The sequence below is a fragment of the Haliaeetus albicilla genome, chromosome 4, assembly GCF_947461875.1.
Source record: "Haliaeetus albicilla chromosome 4, bHalAlb1.1, whole genome shotgun sequence".
NCBI classification, from domain to species: Eukaryota; Metazoa; Chordata; class Aves; order Accipitriformes; family Accipitridae; genus Haliaeetus; species Haliaeetus albicilla.
Window position 1 is genome coordinate 47,780,037 of NC_091486.1, and position 26,010 is coordinate 47,806,046.

Below are 26,010 nucleotides of genomic sequence, written 5' to 3' on the forward strand. Positions count from 1 at the left end.
GTAGCTCTCACAGGTTAGGGAAGAGCCAACCACTGCGATGAAGAGACAGAAGAAGCCACATTAGCCAATGCACTGCAGGGCTTTCCATATTACAGCATTAGAATAAAAATAATGCACTAGAAAATGCTGGTTTGCAGCAGATTGGATAGCACAGCATTTCCTGGCATGGCGCTGGATCAAAGCCGAATTCTATAGCATTAATTATTCAAACACCAACGAGATACATTTTGTCAGTTAAAGCAAAGAAAAATAATCAGATCAGTGTCATTACAGCGTGAAGAAGCAAAACAGATTTTGTGCAAACAATTAAATTCATTTGTGCAGTCAACCTGCACGTACATTTCTTCCAGATTTGCAAGTTATTGCGCCAGTTTTCTCAAATGTGAGAAAACGTGGAGCTCACACACAATACCATGTCAGACTTAATGACAGTCCTTAAGTGGCTGTTTTGGTTTTATTTTCTTTTCATAGCTTATCTGATTGGTGAGTCTCAGCCACAGAGAAAAAGTAGCCAGGCATATACGTGTATGTTGTTCTTGTCACGTCTGAGAGACAAGAGCAAAATAGAGCCATTTTTCTTTAACAAGGCTTAGTTAAAATAGTAACAAATGGCAAAATTCTGGTAGAAGAGACCAAATATCCACCTTCACATAGTAATGAAATTTATATAAAGCCATTTCTTTAAAATAACCCAGCAGCACACCTCGCTGAGCAACTACACGCACAGCCTTTCTCCGCAGACCTTCAAATGCTCAAAAGCTACCAGCCCTAGGCAGGGAAGGTGTTCGAGGATGATGGCTTTTCTGTTCTTCTCTGTCCCAAAGTGCAAGCAAGACCACAGTACTGGGGGGGGATTAAAAAGATCAGTCTTTAGCTAAATCAGTTTGGAGCTTTGGAGAACCTAGAAGGGAAAACCACAAAGTCCCTAGTGAAAGACATAGGCAGGAGGCAATTCCTTATTTGTCTGGGTATTTGAGGAGTTAAGCGTGGCTCCATGGGGTATAATTCTCACACTGAGTGTTACCCAGGTTTCTGCCTTGGGTACTTTTTCCCCCCGCGGTATTTTGGATTCACTATGAAACTCACATTTGGAGCCCTGTCCACCTCCATAAGCTTCATTCTGCTGCCCGAGACTGCCTTTGCTTGTCAAATTTTAATTGCTTTGTCAGAAGATAATTACAGCTCTTTCACAGCTCGCTCTGCTCTCTGGGCTATTTTATCCCAGATCCAGCTCTCGGTTCAGTTTCTTACGAGAGCCTCAGAAACCCACAGAAAAAGTTCCAGCTAGCTCCTCAGACTGGGACCATTCACAAATACCTCCAGCTGTTCCCTTGTTTGGGGATTTTGTTTAAAAACGCATTACTCGGATCTCTCGTTTTTATAAGGAGCACAAGGCTGAGGTTTCTATCCCAGGATTCGCAGCTAACCTCCTTTGCCCGAGGCAGCCGAACACTCTAATACCACCAAGTGCTCCGCAACCAGCCTGTGCCAGAAATCAGGCTGCCTTCTGGCTGCCCTCTTTTTCGTGACACCTACGGAGCAAAGCGTTGTTTAAAAGCTCCGTTATTGTCCCTGATGTATCCAGGAAGTTTCTTTCTAATGCAGCTTTTTACCCATCTATTCTTCTGCTCAGGGACTTTGCTGTTTACTCCCAGTTAGAAACACTGTTCAGCAATCACAGAAAGCCCAGGAGCTGGACAAATGCGGCTTTTTTCAGCGCCCACACTCTGTTCACCTTTAATAACTTGAGTGGTTATATGATGATAATGAGCCCAAGATTCCACATGTTTGAGAGAGTCACCCAAAGCTTCAGAGGCTTGCTTTTACTTCAGAAGTCCTGCTGTCTTCCTTGCAAGTTTGGGTACAGCTTATAACACAACCTGCCCTCACCGAATTGTCTCTGTCAGCCTTTAATGTCTGGAATAGCAAGTGGGATCAGGGTCTTGAACATCTGCATATTTGTATGTAAATACTACTACAAAAGAAATGTTTCTGTAAAAATAATGATATCTACATATGGTAACTATTCCATCTCACACCTCTTATAAATACTATAACCATTTCAAAATTATTGACTTCAGCTTTGATCCTCTGACGTGCCAGGAAACTGCTGTTTCTATATTGCAACCATATTCGACCACCAATCCTACTTTTTTGTAGTTACAAGTTACCATGTTTTAAAACTGGCAAGAAAAAATACTGTGGATACACTTGCAGTAATTAACGAGGTCTCAAGAGCTTTGCTGTCTTGGAAGAAGCTCGCCTTTGCAGAACCAAGGGATTTTCTTTACCGCACCATAAAGCGAGGTTGCAGCAAACCCAACGGGTGAGCGCAGTGCACAGGCGATAGCAAATGGTTCAGGCAGCAGAGACACTCCCAAATGTTTAGCCCTGCCGCCTCGCTAACCAGAACCAGGGCTTGAATGCCCCAAAATACACCTCAGCAAAATTATTTCCCTCTTTCGCTTTTTATTGATCCTGAAGTAATTGGAAACAGACGCTCGGATCCTGTTTAGCCCTGACTCGGTTTGCCATCCTTTGCGGAGCGCGCACAGCTGGAGCTGAGCCAAGCATTCGGGATCTTTATTTTCCCCAAATTTCCCCTCAACTCTACCAGCGCCGTGCACAGCCCCTGCTTGCCTTTCCACCTCTTCCCTGCAGCAAAGACTTCCAGGCTCTAAACTGTGACTAAGACAAACTAATCACCGCTTTGTAGCTCCACGAAGGTCCCTACTTCGCTTTCCAGGACAGGTTGCTGGTGAATACTGCAAAATCTGGTCTTCCCCCAGGAGATGGGCACCGTGCCCTCCCAGTGCTGGCTGGGTCTCTCGCTCCCAGTACTCTGCCGATAAAGACCATCTGTTTTGCAGCCAGGAAAAGACACACGCAGCTCAGATCAAGCGAGAGCTACATCCAGACGAGCGAAAGGATTTCTATTTTAGCCTCTTCTCCGGTGCTAACCCATAGGTTTGTTCTCAGCTGTTCATTTTCCTATATTTTCAGTAGGAATGTACGGCCATAGTTCTATTATTCCGTTCAAAGCCAAAACCTTTATTCCATTTTATTCCTTGCATCCCAAAGCAATATCATACAGACGCAAGCTACCGCCGTCTCCCTATTCCCCACCATTCAAAAAACCACATAGGACATATCACCTTCTCTTTATGGCTTTCACAATGAACATGCATAATTGCTCAGCTCTGAAAATTCAGGTTTTATTGAGTTTTAACACCGCCTTATGGGTCTTTTGTTCATTGAGAAACAAGCTACCATCGAGTCTTACCTCTTTTTATCCTCTGCTTCTGTAATTAACCAAACTTTGTGGCCAAAGCCCTTGTTGTATATAAAGCACCTGCATTTCATCTAATGGGAAGCAGCAGTTTCCTAGCTGGAATGCAAGCACCTGCCTCTTGAAGCTCAGTAATCCCACTAATTGGCTCCTCCTCTCCATTTTGCCTCTAAATATGTATTCTGTAGGGTGAAAAGAAGTGCTGCCACCTGCTACCATTTTTTTTGCATGATTCCCAGTGGATTACTTCTACATATTTATCCTGGGCAGAGAAGCTTTTCCTCCTCCAGGTCTATTCTCCACAAGTGTCACGTAATGGGTTTCCATCCTTGCAGGAGGGACACGTGGGTCCCAGAGCCGCTTCCCGAACGGACCCGCAGCTGCTGGCACGTTTGGGATTTGAGAAGCCTTTAATTATCCCCCTTTCATTGTATCAGTCGAACGCTGCCTATGAGCACGTAATATATTATTTTAGTAGGCTGCCGCAAGAGATCTCTTGGAAATATAATTTAATTCATGAGCTGACATAGGTGTATGCTATTTATATTGTAACTTACAGTTTTCATAATATTGGACTGGTCCCTAGTATTTGGGAGTTGATCTTCTGTTTGCTTTCTGTGAATGTTTGCCATCCCCAGGAGTGTTTGTGTTACTGATTACACAAACAAAAAATGTATAAGCATATTCTTTAGAAGTTTCAAATACCTCATGGAAGCTTTTAAATGAAAAGGGACAGACTCACCAGATGTGTCCATGGGACAAGAAGAACAGGGAATAGAAAATAAACCTCAACCACAAAACATTCAGCTTTAAATAAAATTTCTAAGGGACTTAGTGTCCCTTCATTGTTGCTAAGGTCACACATCATGTTATCCAAGTGAAATACACAGTTCTCAACTCAGTTTCTTAACAACAAATGCTAGTGGCAAGAGAGCTATTGATAATTCTGGCACCAAAATGCTAATTGATATTGTCTACAGGCACTGGCAGTCCTCGCTTTTTTGGGCAATCGCTTTTGGTTGAATTTAGATACTGCTCTCTTACTTCTAGACAGAATGCAGATAACATTTTAGCTATAGAAGTGAGCTTCAAGGCAAAACATGGAACTTAAGAGCCATTAGCATAAGCATTTTGACGGTTTCTTGGGCTTCTGCCTGTTCAGCTTTGCCTTATTTGGGGCTCAGCCATCAGCAAACTGCTGAATAAGGTGTCTACCGACGTCCTCCTTGGTGGGACGCTGGATGGGCTAGCATGAGGAACGTAGCAATGAGACACTGCACCACCAAAACACAAGGAAAGATGCTTACCTAAATAGAAACGGACTTAGACATGAGATAGAAATCTCAATTATGCACAAGAGAGAAATTTCTCAGAAGTGTCAGTGGCTTAGTCTCCTGAAGCTTACCCAGAAAATGTGGTTTGGCACCCACAGACCTGTATCACTTCTCAGCTCCTGCATATCTTATCCAAATCTTTACTTCCCTCCCTGCCTTCAGGAGAATACCAAATGCTTTTCAATACAGTACCTCTTGCTACTAAAAGCAGTCAGGAAATCATCCCTTCACGCATACTTAAGAACACCACATCTGTGAATCTGCTGTAGATACAAACCTTACATTTTAAAAAAATCCATTTTAAAAATAATCAGCCCTTGTAAAAATCTGTTTCCCCTCTAGAATGGGCTTCCTAATAAACTCCAACCACTAAACACCCCAGGCCAGTTTATCATCTCTTTTCCATGACCTTCATCTAACTTCAGCTTTCATACACAGAGTAGGAGTGAGTTATTTTGATTAACAATGATTGCTTCTTTGTCAGACCAGTAAATCAACTAAAATAAGAAATTCATACCTTGAAAGATTTAGAGGAGTTGCCGCCAAGTATTTTTATAAGGTCTTTATTCACTCTCCATCGTATGCTCTACTCTCAAATGTGCCACAATAAAATCCCTTGCACTATCAATTCCCTTCCCCCCTTTTGCAAACATTGCATTTTTCCATGTTTTCAGTGGAGCCGATACATTCATACAGCTGTAGGACTGGTTGATTTTCTTGTTTGTGCAGAGTCATCACTGATCATCTGAGCAATGTAAGCGCTGCAGGAAGATTCAGGTCGGCTAATAAGTCTGGATATGACAGGAAGAGTTACGTTAACAAGATGAGTGGAGAGTGCATAGTTATTCTATGCAACTTTTCACTGTAAATGCTATTTTAAATACCCTTCAAAAAAAAAAAAAAAAGCCCTTATTCAGTTTTCATTTCAGATGTGACCACATATGAAGCCCCAGCTACAGTACCTGCTACCAAAGTGCACTTGTTTTTACTGCACTGGACAGTAACCTGTGATGTTTTTCCACCCACGTTTGGGTAGTAACAGCTTAATCCTCCTCTGAAGTCCATATAAAAGATAATTAAGTCTTCGGATGGTTTGTCAAGGAACCATCCACGGGGGACTGATAGCAGAGCAGGTCCACGCTTTGGCTGCGAGGACAATGGCTAATGATTGCAATGAGCAGCTTTGAAGCTTCCCCTTTACTTCCAAGTTTACACCAAGAAATAAGGAAGAATTTGGCTTCTTTTGCTGCACCAGCTTTATCAGGATGTCAGTGTGGTAGAAAAGGAACCCAGTAAAAAATCCCAGTGGAAGTAAATGCCTACACAGAGCAACACTTAATTTGATCTCGTACCCCTTCGCCAAGTCAGAGAATTAAGGAAAGGAGATACCAGTAGCATTTTCCCTTCGAGGATTAACCAAGAAATGGCTCTGACAAACCCTGTGCAGACAGCAGAGTGCCCAGAGCTGGAAGAGCCTCTGGTCCCCCTCAGCCCCACCAGTGTCACAGCTGTGGAAGTGGCAACCGGCCGCGTGGAAGAATTGTAATTATGCCTTCAGTTCCATGCATTCATGGGAGTTCCAGCACCACTGCCACAGCTTTTTAACAGAAACTCAAGTGCATTATTCACAGGGGGGGTTTAAGCAGTCTGTAATCATGGGAACTGCTTCCTTTATATTTTTAACCGCACGGGAAGGATCTCCGAGTACCACTTCAGCTCCCGTTTCAGACCGGATGCCATTTGTGTTAATGCAACTTTGCGTGCTGAAAGAATTACATTGTGAAAATTCAAAGAAGCCAAGTTTGGAAAGTTTGGCCCAAGTTGGGCCTCCATTTGAAGAATTTAATCCGAAATAGTTCAGAACGACTCTGAAGCGGTTTGCTTTGGAATAGCAGCCCTTGCCAAAGATGCCGAGGCTGACATACCTGCCCCGGGAAACGTCCCTCTTCTTCAAAAGATCCCTTTTGGGTCCCCTGCCAGCAGCTCGAACCTGTCGAAGAGGGAGGGATGGGGCATGTCGGACACGGCTAGCTCTGCGGCAGCGATGTCCTTGCAGCACTCGCTACACGTGCGTTAAGGGTAAGATCTCCTGCCACCGTCCTGGGAACAAGTCGTAACGGAGACGCCTTTGATGCTGCTGGTTCAAGAGATCTGACATGTCACAGGTCACTCCTCGGAACTGCACGGGCAGAGGATCAAACCATGGGCTTACGCTGATGAAAGAGTGGAAAAGCACCTTGTTGCTCCCTGGCCTCCTTGCAGGCAGCTGTATTTGAGCAAGGGGATGGGGATCGCGGGGCTTTGCCGCGGGAAAGAGGACTGCAAGCGGCAGAAGAGAAGCAGCACCTCAGAGAGGAGTTTCTGCCCACCGCATCCCCTCAGCTCAACGACCAAGGACGCAAGAGAAAAAAAGTTTTCAGCAAAGCGACAACGACGCCGAGACGAGGATCTGCACCTTAAATACGCCTGAAATAGAGCTGAGCATTCATTGCTATGAATTTCATGCTTTCTTTTAAGGGGTGGCTGGTAAAAAATGAAGCCACTGTATTCTGTAAAAGCAATGCTAGACACAGATACTGCTTTCATGTAAAATCTTGGTGGCTTGTGCCAATGTAAGACAAGCATCAGCCACAGATGTTAGTTAAGGACGTCTTAATGTTGTGTTCACTGTGCATTCTGCAGCCTAATTACACTGCCTTCATTATTAATAATGTACAAACTGAGTAGTAATAGATTAAGACAGTTTTCATTATTTTATTTTAGGTCTTTTGCAATGTGAGACAAAGCCAGATGGATGAAAAGAAAAAGAAAAATGCTGAGATGAGTAGGACTGTTGCGAATGCAAAAATGAGAGATAAAATATTTCAGAAAAACAGACTTTCCTCTTACTACCATTATGCCAAAAATAATGGAGACTGACATCATTTGGAAGGGAAATGGAAACAATTGGGGAATATTAATTGGGGCACACATCATGCGGTGATTTTGAATTCCTCTATGTAGAAAGACAGAGAGGAAAAGAAGTTGCTATATTCTTTCAGCCTCTGGCAGTCTGTGGCCAGAAAGTGAAGGTTGTGCTTGAACTAGGAGCCGAAGCTCCCCTGAAGTCAGCTGAAGCACATTTTCAAAGGGGGCAGCACTCCCTGCTTTTGGGGGATGTGCTGTGCATTTGCAGCTTTTTCTTTTTCTTTCTTTTTTTTTTTTTTTTTAAGCTGAAAAATTGGGGTATCTGGACTTCTCCCAGGTCACCTACCCCTGTGTTCACAACTCACTCCCTTTACAAATGTGCTTGCTTCTACCTGTTAACCTAGCTGCTAGAGTATTAGAAAATATATCAGAGTCCTAGAGCAAATGTCTTTTTAAACCATTGCAGAAAAAATTGGGTATTGGAAAGGTATTTCAAAAAGAAAACCTTACTTTTTTGGCTTTCACATAGTACATATATTCTCTTTCCCTATAGCCTTTTCTATGGAGATTTCTCATGCATAAATAAGCATTAACCACTAAGTCACAGGCGGCATGAAAACTATTATTTTAAGCAGAAACAAGGAAGATGGCCGGTGGGCCTGAGTAAATCACAAGCCACTTGTATGGGCCTATCGTTACTTTTTGCATATTAGGAAACAGCAGCAAGGAATCCTGCTAAGTGCTCCACATGCCAGCCAGCCTCCCTGTGCTTCTCCAAACCCTCCCTTCCGAACCACAGCTTGCCAGAGAGGAGTGCAAGAGATGCAATGCTGCTAAAACAAGGCACTGCGTCAGCATGAAGAGATTCGGCACTCTGACTGCATCACTCATTATCTTACCTTCCTTGATTACTTCATGGTCTTGCTTACAGAAGCACCTTCAGCAACTGGAAGATGTTGCGTGCACTCTCAAGCCAAGCAGGATAATTTTTCAGATGGCTTGCCACAGACCCCCCTTTTCTATAAGATATTTAAATGCTTATGATCTGGGAGAAAAAAAATAAAAATCAAAGGATTTAGGCTCCTAAACACCTTGGGCTGCTCTGCCCTGGGAAGTCAGCGTGCCGGAGTGGAGCGATCCAGCTCTTCTTCAACATCTCCCCCATGTGGCACCAGTAATATTCACAATGTGCTTTGTGCGGTGCAATTCATCCTCAGCAATGAATAAGAGGGCTTGCCAGGGTTACTGATAAGAGGGAAACACTTTACTGTAGATTAGCAGCTTACGGGGCACCAACCTTCTTATGCATTAATTGGGTTTTCATTCACGTGGTCCTTTGTCCTGGCTCCATCCCACGGGACATCCCAGCATTCGGTGCTTTCCCCTTCCATAGAAATAATGTTGATATCTTCGAAAGATCAGGTAATTTCTTTATGTGAGCTCTTTATTTACATGGGCTAAATATTCAGAGCCTCCACATTTAGGAGAGTACATGCTGCGTGCTTGAAATCTAATAAAAGTTTGAGTTGGGTGACCGAGCAGCTGATTATTGGATTTTCCATAAGTGCCAGCCTCCACACTCAGGAGTGGAGGTTAAGCACAGAGAGCAGGTCAAAAACTATGAGCATTTCAACAAAATAGTTAATTAAATTCAAATATCAAAAGAAAAAAAATCATGGTTTCCTTATAATGAAAATTTTCGTGTAACATTTGACTTACAGAAAGAGTGGCTAATTGCATTTACGTTAATATTAAACTAACATAGTTTTGCTTTTAGCTTAATCACTAAGCAACCAAGTTACCAGAAGAACGCAGGCTATCCGGCAATTATCACACAAACACGTCTGGGGCTGAATTCTGACATTGCACCATTAAAATCCATGGAGATTTTCCCGAGAGTCCCATGACAGGAGAGTCAAGGATATAAAAAATGACATATGATTACAAGTTAATTGGTCCCAATCCCATTCGTGGTTCCAGTCCCACTCAAAGCCTTTTAATTCATGGAAGAGTTGGGCAGAAATGATAGCACCAATTATTGCTAAGAGGTACCAAGGTGCATTACTTGATATTTATTATTAACAGCATCTTTTAAAGCAATTTTCATCCTAAGGATCTCAAAGCTTTTACACATTAATTAATGAAGAGCCTCACACGATCACTGTGAAGTACGCTAATATTATTCCCAACTCACAGATAAATGAGGAAGATGGGAATTAAATTACACCCTTAAATTTACACAACAGATAAAAGAGACCTTTTCCCAACAGGGAGAGCTGATCTTAAGTGATGACAGGGTCTTGCAACCAGTGAATCCATCTCCTTGCTCGGAAAATTTGAGTCCAGAGAAAATCTAGTTTGCCAAAGCTCTGTGCAAATGAAATCAGACAGAGCCTATTTAACATGGATGCTTTCACTAGAAAGCAGCTTAGCCTACGGCCTAGAAGGAGTTAAAGTAGAAAGGATTACAACATCTGGACAAGATCTGCTGCCAGGGTTAACTCGCATGGCTGTTTTGAATATTTTTGCCTCTTTTCAGTGGGAATAGCAGACCAGCATTCTCTTTCAAAAACTAGGTCTTCCATTTGAATTTGCTTTCAAAAACCAGACAGCTTTTGCTTGCAAAATTAGCTCCCTATCCAGCATCTGAGGCATGAATTCAGAGAAATAGCTTAATTTTTATCAAGCAAGCACTTAAAGCAACTGTTGAAATATGGAGAAAGAACGCCAACGCTTGCTCTATCTCGTGGAGCCATTAAATATTTATTAGTCTTTCCGAGACAAAAATACAAATGTAAAGCTTGGCTGGCTCTCACCTCCCAGCTGGGCTCAACTTTGATGACCCCTGAGCTTACAGGTCGGAAGGAAAGTTTGCGGCTAACTCAGGAGAAGTAATTGCTTCGTGATGGAGCTCTCGGGCTTCCCGGTGGCTTATTACGGCGGCACAGTACTGATGCAGCTTGCTTTGGGGGCTTAGCGGGGTTTTTTTGCTTGTTTGTTAACTAGAAATGGAGCAAGAGACTCTCCACGCAGAAGAAAACATATTGAGCATTTGGAGGGAGTAGAACACGTTTTCCTGCGTCTTCATGTCCTCGACTCGTGCAGAAAATGCTTCCCAAGCACAGAGTGAAGCTAACTGGGATTTTCTGTTTCATTTGTTGGCTGCACAATTGGGGTTTTCTTTTCTTATTAACTGAAAATCTGCATTGCTGATAAACTGCTGTGATAGCAGATACACTCCGGTCTCCCCTAATTGCTTCTTCTACATTTATGAAGATACTTTTCTTTTATCTCTCATGAACTCTAATTAAAGCTTGCAGAGCTTTTACACACACACACCCCCCACTCATGAATATACATCATGTTTTAAGTGACACAAAATTGTCATCTTTTCTTCAGAGTTCAGCAGGACTCTGTGTTTGAAATGCTCTGTCCTGGACCACCTGCTCAGAGGTGCGAGAGCATTTTGTGAGTGAAGGAGTCAGAGAAATTGGAATTTTAGAATTATCTGGACATGAGCTCAGTTTGCAATATCTACTTTAGCTGCAGAGATCTGCCTGCAGAGATCTCGGCTTCTTTATGCCTTTTCTCTTTTAATGAGTCTCGGTTCCCCTCTGACTTAAAGAAAGGTGTCTATCTTGTTTTCTCAAGTGCTATACCCTTTATATATACATATGTATATATATTTCTCCCACTCACAGTGCTGAGTTGCTGCTATACAACATCCAACTTCGACCTCTCCACTGGCATGACCATTCCCTCTTGCTGACCTCCACAGGGTAATGAAAACATAAAAGTCAATGCTAATTTATAAGCAATTAAATGAATAACAGACCTGTTGAGAATCTCGCTCCTGCACCCTTTAAACATGAGGTTGTGCTCTCCTGCTTGTACAAGTGATTTTTTTTTTAATTTTTTTTTTTTGAGTCTTTTACTCTTGCGGGGTTGCAGATATTGAAAGCATTTCTGAGCTTTCAACCGCGATATCAAACTTAACTCAAAATAATGAGCATTTTCCAGTACCAAAATAGAGCAAAATAAGAAAGAGGGGGAACAAAACCAGAAACAAACCGATGTTGCTGTGCTGAACCATCTTGTATCCAACGCATTACCATCAGCTCCGGTCTTACAGGACTTGGGTGGTGGCAAATGTAATGCTTTTTTTCCGTACTGTTACTTAGTGATATAAATATTTTGTTGCAGCGATGGTAGGCAAGAGAATCCACCCTTTGCATGGTCCCAGCTCAGGTTTGTCCCCCACTATGACAGAGTTTTCTAACCCCTCCTAAGTCCTGCTTCATTTCCCAAATCGGATCATTTAGGCTGACGTCCCCCCTCATCCCAACGCTCAGCCCTGCAGTACAGGGACGGTCTCCTCCCTGCCTCGGAAACTGCTTTTTTCCACCGCCCCCAGCACAACTCCGCAGCAACAGAGCAAAGCGTATGGAGAACCGCAGCGCACACTGCACCGCGCGGGCAAGGACCGAATTGAGACGCAGCACCGCGACGGAGGGATGGCAGGAGCCTCAGCAACAGCCAGCATCCGCGCACGAGGAACCAGCTGAATTTAGATTCTCTTCATGAGGCAGACAGTCATGTTTTGTATGGATAAGGATTTAACACGTTCAAGATGTCTTTTTCTTTCCAGTCCCAGGGGAGGATAGGAGTAGAGGCTGGCCAAGGTACAGCTGTAGCTAAATGACCACGGTGACCCTCAGATGACAACCCTGCCAAGCTGTAACACTGGAAAATGTACAGTGACAACTATTCTTACTCGGCATCCAAGCACCAGGCTGATCACACGTATCAGTGTCAGACAGAGGAAAACGTTGGACAAACCTGCTCCTCCTGTGCCAGCTAAATGCTGAGAGCCCCATTGGTGCCATGGGGCCACGCCAGCGTGTGGCGAAGGACGGACGAGTCAAGAGTTGGAATTACAACAAGAACAGGCTAAAGCAGACCCTGAATCAGCCACGGCCACCTTGCCTAAAATATCAGGTCAGCATGGATTTGTTGCAAGGCAAATTTTCCAGATTTAAATATCTGGAAATAAATTAATTTTAAATACTCAGAGAAAAACTATCTTCAAATCTGGATAAGCTTTTCCTTTACAGGCAGTAGACGCCTGAGATAGATTGGTTTGAACCATACAGGGCTTTTGGCCTCTTCAGTCATGCATCAGAGGTTGTGCAAACCCCATCTTTTCCTCCATTTATACACAGTAAGGAAATTTTCTCTGTAACTTAACTCAATACTAACTAAATGGCATTATGCATTTCAGAAAGTCTTTCCCTTACACTAAAACTGAAGGACAGACAACATCAGCCTAACCCATCCCCCCCAAAAGAATCAATAAATTACAGGTGACTAAAACCAAGTGATGAATAATCAGTGAGCCCAAGGTATAACATTCAAGAGGATCACAGCTCCTACCAAGCCCCACCATTTGTGGGTGACTAATGATGCACAGAGCTGTGCTGGTAAAGACAGCGACATGCACATTACAGCACACCTATTTTAAGGGTATCTTTGATCTCCCCTCATTATACGGCACATCATTCTCCAAATAAATTGAACTAATAGAGGCAGTCCGCAAATCAATTTTTCCTCTCCCGGACCACGAAGAGAAGCAGCGGGTTGTCAGGTACATGTCTAGGGACAGGCACCGCAAACCGGGCTCGTGTAACACATGCTAATGATGTTACCCGACACAACACGGCCCTTGATGAAGCTTGCGAGGTTCTGCGTTTTATCTTCTCCTCCTTCAACAGAAACGAGAGTCTTTTGTGCTCCCTTTCAGACTAGACCTAGAGGGATCATTAGAAGATGTGCTGCTGGCTTGGAAGTGGCTAAGAAGATTTCTTCCTATGGAAATGGGATGGCAAGATTAATGTAAAAAAATACAACATGCGGAGCAGCAGGTTTGTTTTTCAGGCTTTCCCCTAAATATATCCTGATTTTAACTGAAGCTTTTTTCCAAGCCAAACCGGCTTACAAAATGTGAACACTGACATACATGAACGCCAGTTTACAATTGCATTTTGATAGTATTCTGTAACAGAGAACTAGCATCATACCTATTTCTGCATCTTCCGAAACACATCAGTGTGGCGAGGATGCTTTCAGAACTTATATAATGTAAATTTATTGAAACAAAGAGCAAACCCTCCCTTCCCTTTTCTTCCTGTTGATACTAATACTAATATTTTTACTCGTGTAAAAATAAAGGTCCTGGAGTTTTGCTCCTGAAGCTCAGTCTGCTAAAAGTCTGAGGAGCAGATGGTGGTAAGTGTTTAACTAGCAAGCAAAATATTGCAACAACATGGTCGGTTTTGTACAACAGAGCTCCGTAGAAAATAAGAATTACACTAAAGGTCAGTTGATGAAATAGCACTACTCTGCTACTCGTTCTGCAGCTATTATCACAGCTGTCTCAGTAACAGCCTGCCTCAGAAAGACCATAGAGGCTACTGAAGAAAAGATTATAATGTGAAAGAGCTCAAGAATTTTTTTATTTTTTTCTGGGCGAGAAAAAGAATGGAGGTTAATATAAAAAAACAAAGCTAAACAGCTGGTGGGGTGTTGAATGGCTAAAAGTCAGTCATGCCAAGTAGGCTTTCCCTTTTTTCAAAAACTGAAAGACTCTCACCTTAGATGATTTATTTACAGGATCCAGTGTCAAACTTAAAGGGCTTATGGCGGTGCCAACTCAAACACTCAAATAGTTTCCAAAGAAAAACAGGGCAAAATCCTCTACCCAAACCGGTATCAACTTCCAGCGATCTCTATAGACCTGTCTTGGTAGACACTTGGTAAAGGTTCGTCCCACTAGTTAATGAGAGCTGGAGCCATTTTATTCAGAGCAAGTGCTAGAACATCAGATTTTTTAAAAAAAAAACTTCTAAATGTAAATGAAAGGGTTCTTCCCCCTCTGATTTTTGGGCAATGACCACACTATTTTGTCAACCACTTAGGCCAGAAGTACCACCAGGTTTATTTTCTGTCTTTAACTAAGAAAGAAATGAACTCCTCAGCAGAGAAATGATTTAGTGTCTCTACATCCTCACACTCTCATGCCTAGCCAACACCTGAAATCCAATTAAATTTAAGCTGGGTGCCCCACAAGGTGACTAAGCTAATCTTGCTCTTAAGTCACCATTTGTGGTATGATTGCATCTGAAAAGTCCAGTCCAAACCAAAAGATTGTCTCTATGTCTATTCCTTCCTTCTATAGCACCACCTAAAAGGGCCCTGACAATAATCACAACACTGTTGGGGATGGAACTGAATGAAAAGATGGTATTTCTCCCAAAGAACTTAAAATCCACTTGAAGGCAATTAAACACTTTATGGAAGTAACTAAATGTACTGAACTTCCTGAAAGCTTGGCTTTTAAGGTCAGGCATCCAGAAAAATTGCATGTGTTCTTTCATATAAGAGAGAATATTACCCTACGTCTAAGGCTGATGCTAGTGCCTGGATGCACCTTTTCAATTCATTAGACAAATTGCTTTGGCAAACTGCTAGATTAGAGCTGATGCATATGACTCAGCCCTTAGATGTTATGTACCTTCTGCTCCACGCCAGTTAAGTCGCTCACAATAGCTATTAGAAACAGAAAGTCAAGTAAACCAAAACAAAACAAAAAGTAATTTAGGCAAAGCTGGGGGGAGATTTAAAGTTTGAAAGTATAACGGATTCACATCACGTGTGTCTCAGAAGCAATAAATCCTGCTTAGGGAAACGTCTGAGGAAAAAACACTGCTAGGCTATAAAATTCCACCTCTGAGGATTATAAAACAACATGCACAGAGCAAACATCCTTTCCAAGCATAATAGGACTGTCAGAAATGATTGACAACAATGACAATCTATCATAGGCTGCCGTATCCCTGTGATAGTATCTTGCATGGGGCTGTCTGGCAGAAATGAAATTGTTTATTCATTCCTATACCATGTGGAGGATGGAACATGTCATATAGAATAAATGTACCTTTTCTTTCCGTCTGCTTTTATGCACCCGCATTATCTAAGTACACCTTTTAGTTCATATAACACTATTTCAATTTCCTCTCGGATTTCTCCCCCCTTTCAGGTCGGCTATGCAGATGATGACTTTCTAAGCGCTGTTTAGGGGAACGTGATGCCTTTATACCTCCAGACTGATGTCAGGAAGCCGCTGCAAACCTGAAACAAATCTGAGAAAAGAGCAATCTGGATGCAAAGCTCCAACCCTCTCTTGGAGGGAGGGTGAGGCTCCCTCTCCAGAGCTCTGCCAGCCCGGCAGCAAGCATGCGGGTCAGCGAGCAATCACTCCGACGGGGTATTTTCATGATGAGGAAATCCTATCCGGGGTGTGTAATGGATGGAGACCACCGGGGTCAAGAGATCCCTGCAGATTGTAATGACTTTCATTAAATCACTGTCTTCCCTGGGCAGAATTTGAGCTGACAGCCTATTGCTGAGAGACTCCACACAGCTTATTACCTATCCCTGCATGCAGTTTAATACCGCTGACGGGGCTGACAGATCAGCAGCCGACTCTCGGCCAGCCCGCACTGCAGCTCCCGGCACCATGCTCACGCTCATCCTGCCAATGCTACTTCAGTTGACATCAATGACGTTTCTGTAGGCAGGAGGAGGGCAAAATATGCAAGGTAATGCCCCGTTTTCCATGGAGAAAGCCCTATTGCTTATGGGAGATGAGGTGATTCCCTGCCCCCCCCCCCCCCATTCAACAGCTGTTTCTCTATTCTGCGTTTACCAACAAGTGACCTCCAGGCCTCTGTCTTGTGGTTCCTCTTCCTCCCCACGCTGGTAAGCATCCTCGTTATTTTGTCCTTTCAGTGATACATTGCCGAGAACGGGGACCTGCAGATGTGCATGGTTCCCAGCGCAGCCTGGTCTAAAAATGCTCACAGCATTTTCCAAAGTGGAAAACTATGTTTGATTGGTTTCATGATTCATCTTAAGCCAAAAAAAAAAATTATTCGAGATCAAAGTTAGATCCGTGGTGGATCCGAAGCCTTTGCTTCGGCCACATCTCCTGGCCTGCTGGTGTCCAGGCGGAATTACTAAAATTTGTACAATTTCTCTCCACACCAGAAAGGCAGCAGGCAGAAGGCATCGTCCCCACAGGCTGTGTTTTCAAAGCAGATTAATAGCGTCAGAGCAGTGAGACATGCCCATTAACCATCCCCTTTGATCAATCCCTTCTGGTGGGTTAGCAGTCCAGCTAATTTCTACCCAAAATTTCAAGCTGGATGTTCTCTCCTCCAATTATCTACCAGCCAAAATCAGGCCCACGCCAAGAGAGGAGGAAAGGGAGTAAAAGGGCCAAGCGCCGGATTTCAGCTTATCTTTGTACCGAGCCTTGCACAATCGATCTTGTTTAGAGCTGCAGGGCTCCATCCTCCCATAAAAAACACTAGCTGGAAAGAAATAAGATCAGGTAAGGAAAGGGAAATAATGGCATTGGTGATATTTTTCCCTCCTGTGTAATTAGAGTCATAGGGCACTCTGCATCAGGGTTAGTACGTACTTTATATGCACACGCTGGCGGTGATATTCCTGTGTAGGTAGCTTGCTGCCAACCTCATGTTTCTTTCATTCCTCAGAGGATTTATTTTATTGGGGTTTTTGGTACTTGATGTTGTCACCTGTTTAGTTCCATCCTTTTACTCAGCACTACCACTGCCCACCTTGTCATCCTTCCAACCTGAAAATCCCAGGCAAAAAACTGTCCTGTCCTTTCTGGGAAGAGATCCAGGCACATCATGAGGATGCAGGAGCACTTGACATTTCCCCATTGTTATTAGCATTTCCTTAATCAGTCACTCTATCACAGGCACCACTTAATATGCATTCAGGACAACTGATAAGTGGTAAAGCAATTCTCAGGTGCTAAAAAAAGAATTCCTGCAAAAGGGGATTACCAATAGGTACCTTTTTGCCTCATATTTATTTTAATCTGCAACATGCAGATGCCTGTAAGCATCTGCTTACTCTCATGCCTGACTCCCCAGAGGTATTCCCACCTGCAGCACAGCTATGGGAGCAAATCCAAATGCACAGTCTAACCCTTCATATTCCCCATGACATTGCAGCAGTGTTCCATCCCTTGCTTTGGGGTAAATAGCGGTGGCTTGGCTAAAGGCATACAGAAGCGACATGAACACCGTACTCAGAAACAAAATCCTGAGCACAGCTGTAATGGTTTGCTCTCTGTGCACTCCATAGCCTCCAAAGCCTGGAAGGTCTCCCTGCACAAAAATATCCAACATTAAAATATGTATGTCACTAATAGCAGGGATTCCCAGGCCACTTCTCCCATGCAACAAGATCCCTACTAGCCAAAGTAATTAGGACCAAAGGCTTTGAAAGTGAGAGGAGCAGATAAGATAACCACCAGACTCCACACGGGAGAATATGGGAATAAAACATGAAAATGTGTAGCTTTCTCTGTTTACATTTTCCATTTAGGCACTTGTAAACTGCTGGCAGCAAGTCACAGGAACCCGGGCCCTGGGGGCCAGTTGGTTAACGGAGCGCTGGGTAATTGCAGTAACACCATCGGCACCGACCCATGTTGGTACTTGCAATGGCAATCTGGGCTTAGCATGGGAGAGCGATCAGGAAAAGCCCTGAAGAAGATTACTTTGCTAATCCTTACAGGAATAATTTCCTCCTTTTTTATTTTCTTGTTAGGCTTCTAACAAGAGGCGATGGGCACAAGCTGCAATACGATACCAATAAGATGTTCGGAAAAACAAAAAGTCTCCTGTGAGAGCGGTCAAAGTGTGGAGCAGGGGCTGTGGGATCCCCATCCCTGGAGAGCTTTGAAGTGCTCAGGACAGTCTCAGACCTGCTTTGCCAGATTTTAGGGCTTACCGGAGGAGAAGGGAGAGGAGACCACCCTGCTTTCAAAACAACCTTCCCATACAAGCTGCCATTTTCCATCCAGGCTTTACAAATAAAGAGCAAAAGGGAATATAAAAAAATAAATATCCTGACTATTTCAAAGGGGTTTTTTATAGAATAAAGGAAGTACACTGTAACACAGTAAACCTACAGAGTGAAAGATTTTATGTCGAGGCAGCAAAGGCACAAAGAAACATCTGCACATCATTTCATGACTTCTAACTGGCATTTTAGAGCCTGGCTAAACCAACAGCTCAGTTACGTGTCTGGCAGTTCTAAAACTGGCATTCAGCACAGATGCTTGGTGGCAAGATGATTTTCTTTTGCTAGGATTGATGCTGGGTATGTTGCTCCATTTTCTCCTGAAACTTCAGAGCAATTTTCATCCTTAAATGTGAGATCCAAGCCCATCACAAGCTGCATGCTCCGTGCACCGAGATGTCCTTCCCGCAGCTGCGGACTTCAGGAGCCAAAGTCAGTTTTAAACAAGTGTCAGGGACTAATGTTTTCCACTGCTAAAACCGCCTGTAAAAATGCCTCTGGATCTGTGCAATGTGCCTTCCTTGTGTCCTAACAGATGGGAGTTTATTGATTTCCTACCTGTGCATCCATTAGGAGGTGTCTCATCAACATCATGGCACTTTTCAGAGATTCCTTCTCGCTGGGCAAAAAGGCATCTTCATCTTCATCCAGCGTTTTTGACTTGTTGACAATAAAATGGGAGATCTGGTTGTTCAAGGAATGCAGCGACTCCACAGCTGCAGAGACAGAGAGGGAAAGCAAAACAGGGATGAAACCATGTTGGAGAGAGCTGACACCAGTTTTGCAGTTTGAGATGAGCTACGGAGCGCACCCTTCTTTTGAAAAGCGTAGCTGGAAATTGGTCCCCATTACCTCCCTTGGCCTCTCGGCTGAGAGGACTAGAAAAGACACAATACAGACTAGCAACAACTGTAAAATCAAACACGGATGGAGAACCACAGCAATAACAACAGGATGATGCGGTCTAAATTAACATGACAGTGTTAATTTTTGGTTACTTCCAGATGTCAACCAGATTCAACCAGAATCTAAACACCGCAATCTCACTGCTCCCCTGATCAATCCACGTGCAGTCAGTTTGCCCTATGTGATAAGGTTTTGCAGCACAAAAGTTGTATTTTTAATAGTAAATGCATGCTGCAGTGGACATGAGGGTAAAGAAAGTACTGGGCTATTGCTATAAGGATCAATAATTCTAAGTAACCTATAGATATACATGCATCTATAGGTAACTGATCTAAGGTTTAAGGTTACATCCCAGCAGCAGCTAGGGCAATATATGGGTGGGAACAAGATGCACTGAAACATTCTGAAACAGAAGAGTAGTTGGTTACAAATATTACTTTTCATAAATTTGTCTGATATTAGCATTTACAAAACCCAGTTGAAACTGAAGATCCTTTCTGTTAAGAAACAAGCCATAAGCCTTATCCCCTAGGATACGGCAAATCTAAACAGCAGTACTGTATAGCTGCAAAGAAAGCAAATTGCCCAAGGTCAAATAACAGGTTAGTGCTAGAGTAAAAACAAGAAAAAATTAGTCTCCTGACTCCCAGCTCAGAGACTTGCTCCCTGCGATATGCTGGGACCCAGAACTTCAGACAACATGAAAGGCAGAGGCTGGAAAAATTGGCTTTTTATTAGGTAGGCTAGGAGAGAGCAAGACCAACAACTAAAATATTGCTCATTTTCTTTCTTCATGATTATCGGTATTTGAAACACTGTTAGTCTTTTAAATTCTCCTTCATAGGGTCAAAACCCAAGTATTATATATGGGATTCTGCTCCCAGCCATGCACATCAGAAATCACCACCTCCATGGCTCACAACAGTCCCCCAGCAATTTCACACACTTTATGATGCTGCAATTTATACAGGCTGTAATACACAAACTAATGGCAAAATTTATTTCCACCCAATGAAAAGCTTTGCATTTCTACAGATTTGAAAAGTCTGTGATGCAATCTAGTTTTAAACCATCGCAAGTCTGGAGTTTTCATTTTTACTGTAGACTCATTAAATAAATGAGGCTCAAATAATTCTTCAGTGTTGTCCTGGGTTCAGCTGGGATAGAGTTAATTTTTACAGGAACCTGGGAGGTGGGGGGCATAGCCGGGGCAGCTGACCTGAACTGGCCAAGGAGCTATTCCATACCATGTGACATCATGCTCAGTATATAAAGGGGGAGCGGGCCGGGGGGTGGGCTCTTCTTTTCGGTGGGGGAAGTGGCAGAGCGTCGGGTCCCGGGTGGTGAGCAGTTGCACTGTGCATCACTCTTTTTGTATACTTTTTCATTAGCACCGTTGTTGTTGTTGCAATTTCTTTGTGTTGTTCCAGTAAACTGCCTTTATCTCAACCCTCGAGGTTCCAGGTTTGGTTTTTTTTTTTCTCTCCTCCGTCTTCCCCCCATCCCACCGGAGGGGGGCGGGAGGAGTGAGCGAGCGGCCGCGTGGTCCTTTGTTACCGGCTGGGCTGAAACCACGACAAGTGTATTTCTTTCTGCCAGTGGTTCGTGCAGTGAAACCCTTTGATAAGCTTGTGGCTCAGAGTAACACATCACTGTCACACACTGAACTGTGCTTCAGCGGTACATACTGCAAATCCTGATTTGCTCAGGCTGTTTATGAAAAAGGCAATGTGTTATTTAGGACTCTCTGACAAACTGATTTTAAGAACACGAGGCAATTGAAATATACTCGACCTAGTTCTGTCCAAAGCAGATCTTACCACAAAATTCAAAGTAGCAAAGATTAACCAGAAAACATACTCATTAAGAAGCAAATCTTCCCTAGACAAAAGGTCCGTAACAAATAACAGGTATGTTTCCAAAATGCAGGCATGAAAGAACAGAATCGTCCTTACTGAGAGTGTTTATTTTTTATTTAAAAAAAATAAAATAAAATCTGAACCTTACAAAGCCTTGGGGGAGGTCTGAGGAGATTGGGAGGATTCCCCAGGCTCGGGGTATTCATATCCCTCACCACTAACAGAAAAGGTATTTGAGGCTCATAACGATGGGTGCGTCCATTTTAGACCATACCATAAATCATAACCAAGAGAAGGGCTTTGGAATAACTAATTGAACCAGTTCCACCTTTCCCAAGCGTGCGACAGCCCAGGCTTGGGACGTCAGTGGATCACGCACGTGCACCGTGCACGCTGGCAAAGCCCGGAGAGCAGGGCAGCCGCTCGCCTCGTTTGCCTGAGCCACTCAAATATAAGGATTTGGGCTTTGCAAATCGCTCCACCGAGCAAAACGGAGGCTTGCTTCCTCCGTATCAAAGCAACCGAGTCCTACATCCTTGGCACCTTCAAGGTAGAGCAAATCAGCGCAGTGACAAGTATTTCACTGGGGTGGATGGCACACCAAGCTGGTCACGCAATGGACCAGCGGCACCTCTCGTGATTAAGTAATACGCGACCACCAGCAGACGTGGGAACTTTTTGCAGCACCACAGTTTCCCTCTGCACAACACAGTTTATCATATTGATTATGTGAAATCTGGGCCTTCTTCCATAGCACTCTGTCCTGGTCATTGCCAGAAGAGATTTGAGGGCTTGGATGCATCTCATGCCGCCCTCCCTCTGCACTGCAGCAATTATGGACCGCATGCCTAAAAGCTGCATTTTCCTCCCACATTTTCTCCCCACAATTTACAAATTGCTTTCTAGCTTTGCTAGTCTGAGGTTAAACTAGACAAGATCAAGAGCTGTTACCGACAATTCTGTAAGGTCTCCTTTTGTTAAGTTCAGTACATCAATACCTCATTTACAGCAGAACGGAATAAGAAGACTAAGGAGCCTCAACAAACACTCCCCCCACCCAAAACATTTCAGCGCTCCGCTCCAGAGCAAAACTTGCTGATAACACGTAGACAAGACAAAAGTCACCTGCACAACAAATCCTCCCTCGCCTTTTAGCTGGCAAGACCCAACCACGGCGGGCTGAGCCGCCCCAGCAGCAGACCCACCATCAAACCCCGCTTCGACTGCAGATGCGTGGACCGTCGGCGGAGAAGGAGGCAGGAGCGCGTCTGGGGGGTGTCCACATATGGCAAATAAATGCCTAAGACTGCAATGTGGGCGTGCAAATTGTGAGGTCCGTGAGTTACTCGTTGATTCTGGTCTCCTCCCACGTGTATTTTGACAACGCGCATGTCCTGCACCAGTGCCAGGGACAACATTTTTAGTTTTCTGCCCACAGTCCTCTGGCAAGTCTCTGTATGCATTTCCCATACTCGGCCATCTAAAAGTTTAAGCGCTTTCTCTTTTCCGAGGCCCATTACCATGGCTTTGTTCACGCCATTATAAATAAGGGTCTGTCAGCATTTCTATTATAAATCTCTGCAAGTCAGGCAGAAGGATTCATTCCAGCAAAGAGTGTGGTGCTGATGTGATTTTTTTTTTTTTTCCCCCTCTAATGAAAATGGAAGTGAGGAACTAAAAGCCACACAGAGCTTTTGCCTTCTTAGAGAAGTTTTATTTCCTGAAAGGAAGAAAATCAGCATTCCTCCATTCACAGGCACACAAGGATTTCTCCAGCACTATATCACTTTCCAAAAACAATTTTACCAAAAATGTGATGGCCTGCAAGCAAAAGCTTACATCTACCCTGACTATATAATAATTTTACTGATGGGTGGGACTTATGTACATCCCACACTACTGTACGTCACAACTCAAGCCAGCGTCACGCTTGTAAACCAAACATCTCCTCCTCGTGGGTCAATGCACATGGAACTGGAGGTATGTCAGAGCGATCTCTGCTGTGGACACGGTGTTCTGGGGAGCAGCACGGCACATAGGCACGATGGAAACCACGTGTAGCTAAGTTTCTCCAAGACACCGTGAAGCAATCATTTTATAATCATACGTCCTCACAGCAACCAACACGCAAAAGCCCCAGGAAGCTGTAGGTTTTTCACACAGAATAGCAGCAGCTATATGGCTGCGTGCAGGCAGCAGCGGGTTTGATTTTCTTATGGCTCCCAGGCTGCCCTAGCACCTCTTGTCAGACACATCAGTCCTGAAAGCCATCTTCCCAGCGCTAATGCATGAGGATTGATTCATCCCATCCTTTCTGACCGATGAAGAATTGAGGACAGATCATTTTCTTTATGCTCCAAAATTTTGTCTTGAGACATAAGCCCACATCTGCTTTCAGTAATATGAATGTATATCAGAGTTATCTTCCTCGAGCTAATGGCTTCCTTCCAGATTTACACCGACTGTGACCAGAAACTGGTCTGTGGAGCAATTCTCGCAGGCTTTATGATCTTAAAGTAATTCAAAACAAACGAAGTTACTCTAACCTCCTTATCTGAAGCAATAGCTCTATATTCTCTGATATTTCTTCTCTTACCTTTTGGGAAGTTTAGTGTTGTTTGAGCAATATGTGGCACATTAAGCTCTGGGGGCAAATGCTTCTCTCATTTGTAATTCTCTAGGTTTAGAAAGATGCCAGAGAAATCAGATGACATATTTTCCAGTAAGAATGCGGAAAAAGCAGATCAGTATTTGACTTGCACTAATTTTTATAAGCATCTGCCATAGCACTACGTTTAAACTCTGCTTAGCAAAACAAACCTTTTTCCATGCAGAAAATGGAAACTGTATTCGAAAATAAAATCATCTGAGTCTTCCTCATGAAAGTAAACCATGCATTTCCAAACCTCTGGCCTACAAACAAAGAAAAAACAAAGGAAGCCTAAAAACCCAGACAATTTCTGACACTGGTTTTCTGGATGTCCTGTGTCAGTCTGCAACACAACTTCCAAAGGGCCCTTCTCATAAGCAGAAGAAATTTGATATTTCTCATTTAAACCAACAGGAACTTCATGCCTTGTGCTGGCTAAAAATCTAAGTGAGAAGGATAATGAGGCAAACCCTCTATCCCTCTCAACATGAAGCCTTAAACATTTTTGCTGAGCAACACTTCAACTAAACCCAGCAATTTCCCTGCAAACATATGAGACTTTTTTTTTTAAAAAAAAAAAGATTATGGACCTCAGATATAAACACAGGTATGTTCAGCTCAGATTAAAAGATACTTCTTGATCCTCTAAAAAAAAAGGGAAGAAAAAACAACGAAAAAATAAAAATGACAATTCTCCCTCGCTGTATCAGTCCTCTTGGCTTCAGGTTGATAACACATCAGTAACGCTGCGAGCGAGACAATCAGCTAAGTAAAAGTTACAGCTATCAAAGCCCCATTGGCTTCCCAGCTTTTCCCGTTCCAATTTCACCATTTCCTTACTGCGAGGAACAATTTCAAGAGGCGAAGAAACCATAACAATCCTCCATTAGTGCTTTGACATCACCTACGAGAAGAGAGAAAATGGTATCTTTCAGAAGTGGTGTTTTTCACTGCTGCTATCAGAGATGATGCGCCATGTGGGGGTTTTTCAGGTGAGGACCATTTGCCACCCCCAGAAGCAAGAACGGGTCAACAACACTGGTTTTTTTGCAGGGCTCTTCGGGGTGCGAATCACTGGAGCCTGAAGGACGTGCAGGGGAGAAAGGAAATTGCTTTCTGTCAGAGATGAGGGAAAAAATATACTTGCGCCAAAGACTACTTCAAGGAAGAGGCTGAAGCAATAAAGTTGTTCCAGGAGACCCCATTTTATACACTCCAGCTACTGCCCAGATGAGTACAAAATAAAATAAACTGTAAATAATATATCCTGATATCTACTTACAAAAGCCAGCAGAGTCTAAAATTAATTCTCACTAGCAAGAGTGACTAAATGAAATAAGACGGTCACTATCATAATTTCATCAAGGGACATGGTATAAGGATTCCTGGGCTCATCAGCTGACTCTGCTGCAAAAAATTCGAGAAGACATTTAAGCCAGACTTCTCTGTAAGCAGTCAGCACTTGCCACCGCGACTGGAGATTTGCTCCCATGGAGAGAAAAGCCAAAAAGCCATGCTGCGTGCACAGATCCTTTGAAAATCCATCCCAGCTGAGCACGGAGCAGTCTTTAGAGCTATGGGCTGCCAGGGGAAGCTCACCTGCTAATGAGTCTTTCTGACTATCCAGCAAAAGGCAATGATGTGTGTGGGCAAACTGTGCAATTCATTATCACTTTATATTATCAAACAGCTTCTCAAATAACATCTACGGGTGTTGTTTTTGCAGAGAGGGGGAAAAAAGATATATATATATTCAAAGCACTTCAGGCCTTCCCTTTACAAGCTCTCCCCATTTTATCTGCATTACCACACCAGAATCAGTCACAGGTTTCTGTAACACGTGGGGCTCCGAAGCACCTGGCTGCATTTCGGCAGAGGATTTCAGTATCTCCCGCATTACTGTTCTCGGCAATGAGCCAGGTGATACCACCAGACGCACCAGAGACCACCGAGCACAAGGCTTCCCCTTCTAATGGCTGGGCAACCCGCAGATTTGGGGCATTAAAGGCATGGAGACACTGACTGCACGCAGATCAGCAGCGTATTTTCTCCTTCATCTAAATCACAGCCAGTTCTCAAATACTGCCTCATCGCCCCGGCAAC

General features: G+C 43.5%; 1 protein-coding gene across 2 annotated transcripts in view; it reads right to left on the reverse strand.

Annotated features, from left to right (window-relative positions):
* Window positions 1–26,010, reverse strand: part of KAZN (kazrin, periplakin interacting protein) — a 230,544-nt gene that overhangs the window by 152,084 nt on the left and 52,450 nt on the right. For both annotated transcript variants that reach the window (XM_069782422.1, XM_069782418.1), the window contains exon 2: window positions 19,051–19,208. Coding sequence is in view for 1 of the 2 variants with exons in the window: in XM_069782418.1 (XP_069638519.1) it covers window positions 19,051–19,208 (158 nt within the window). In the remaining variant the exon portion in view is untranslated. The remainder of the gene's footprint in view (window positions 1–19,050; window positions 19,209–26,010) is intronic.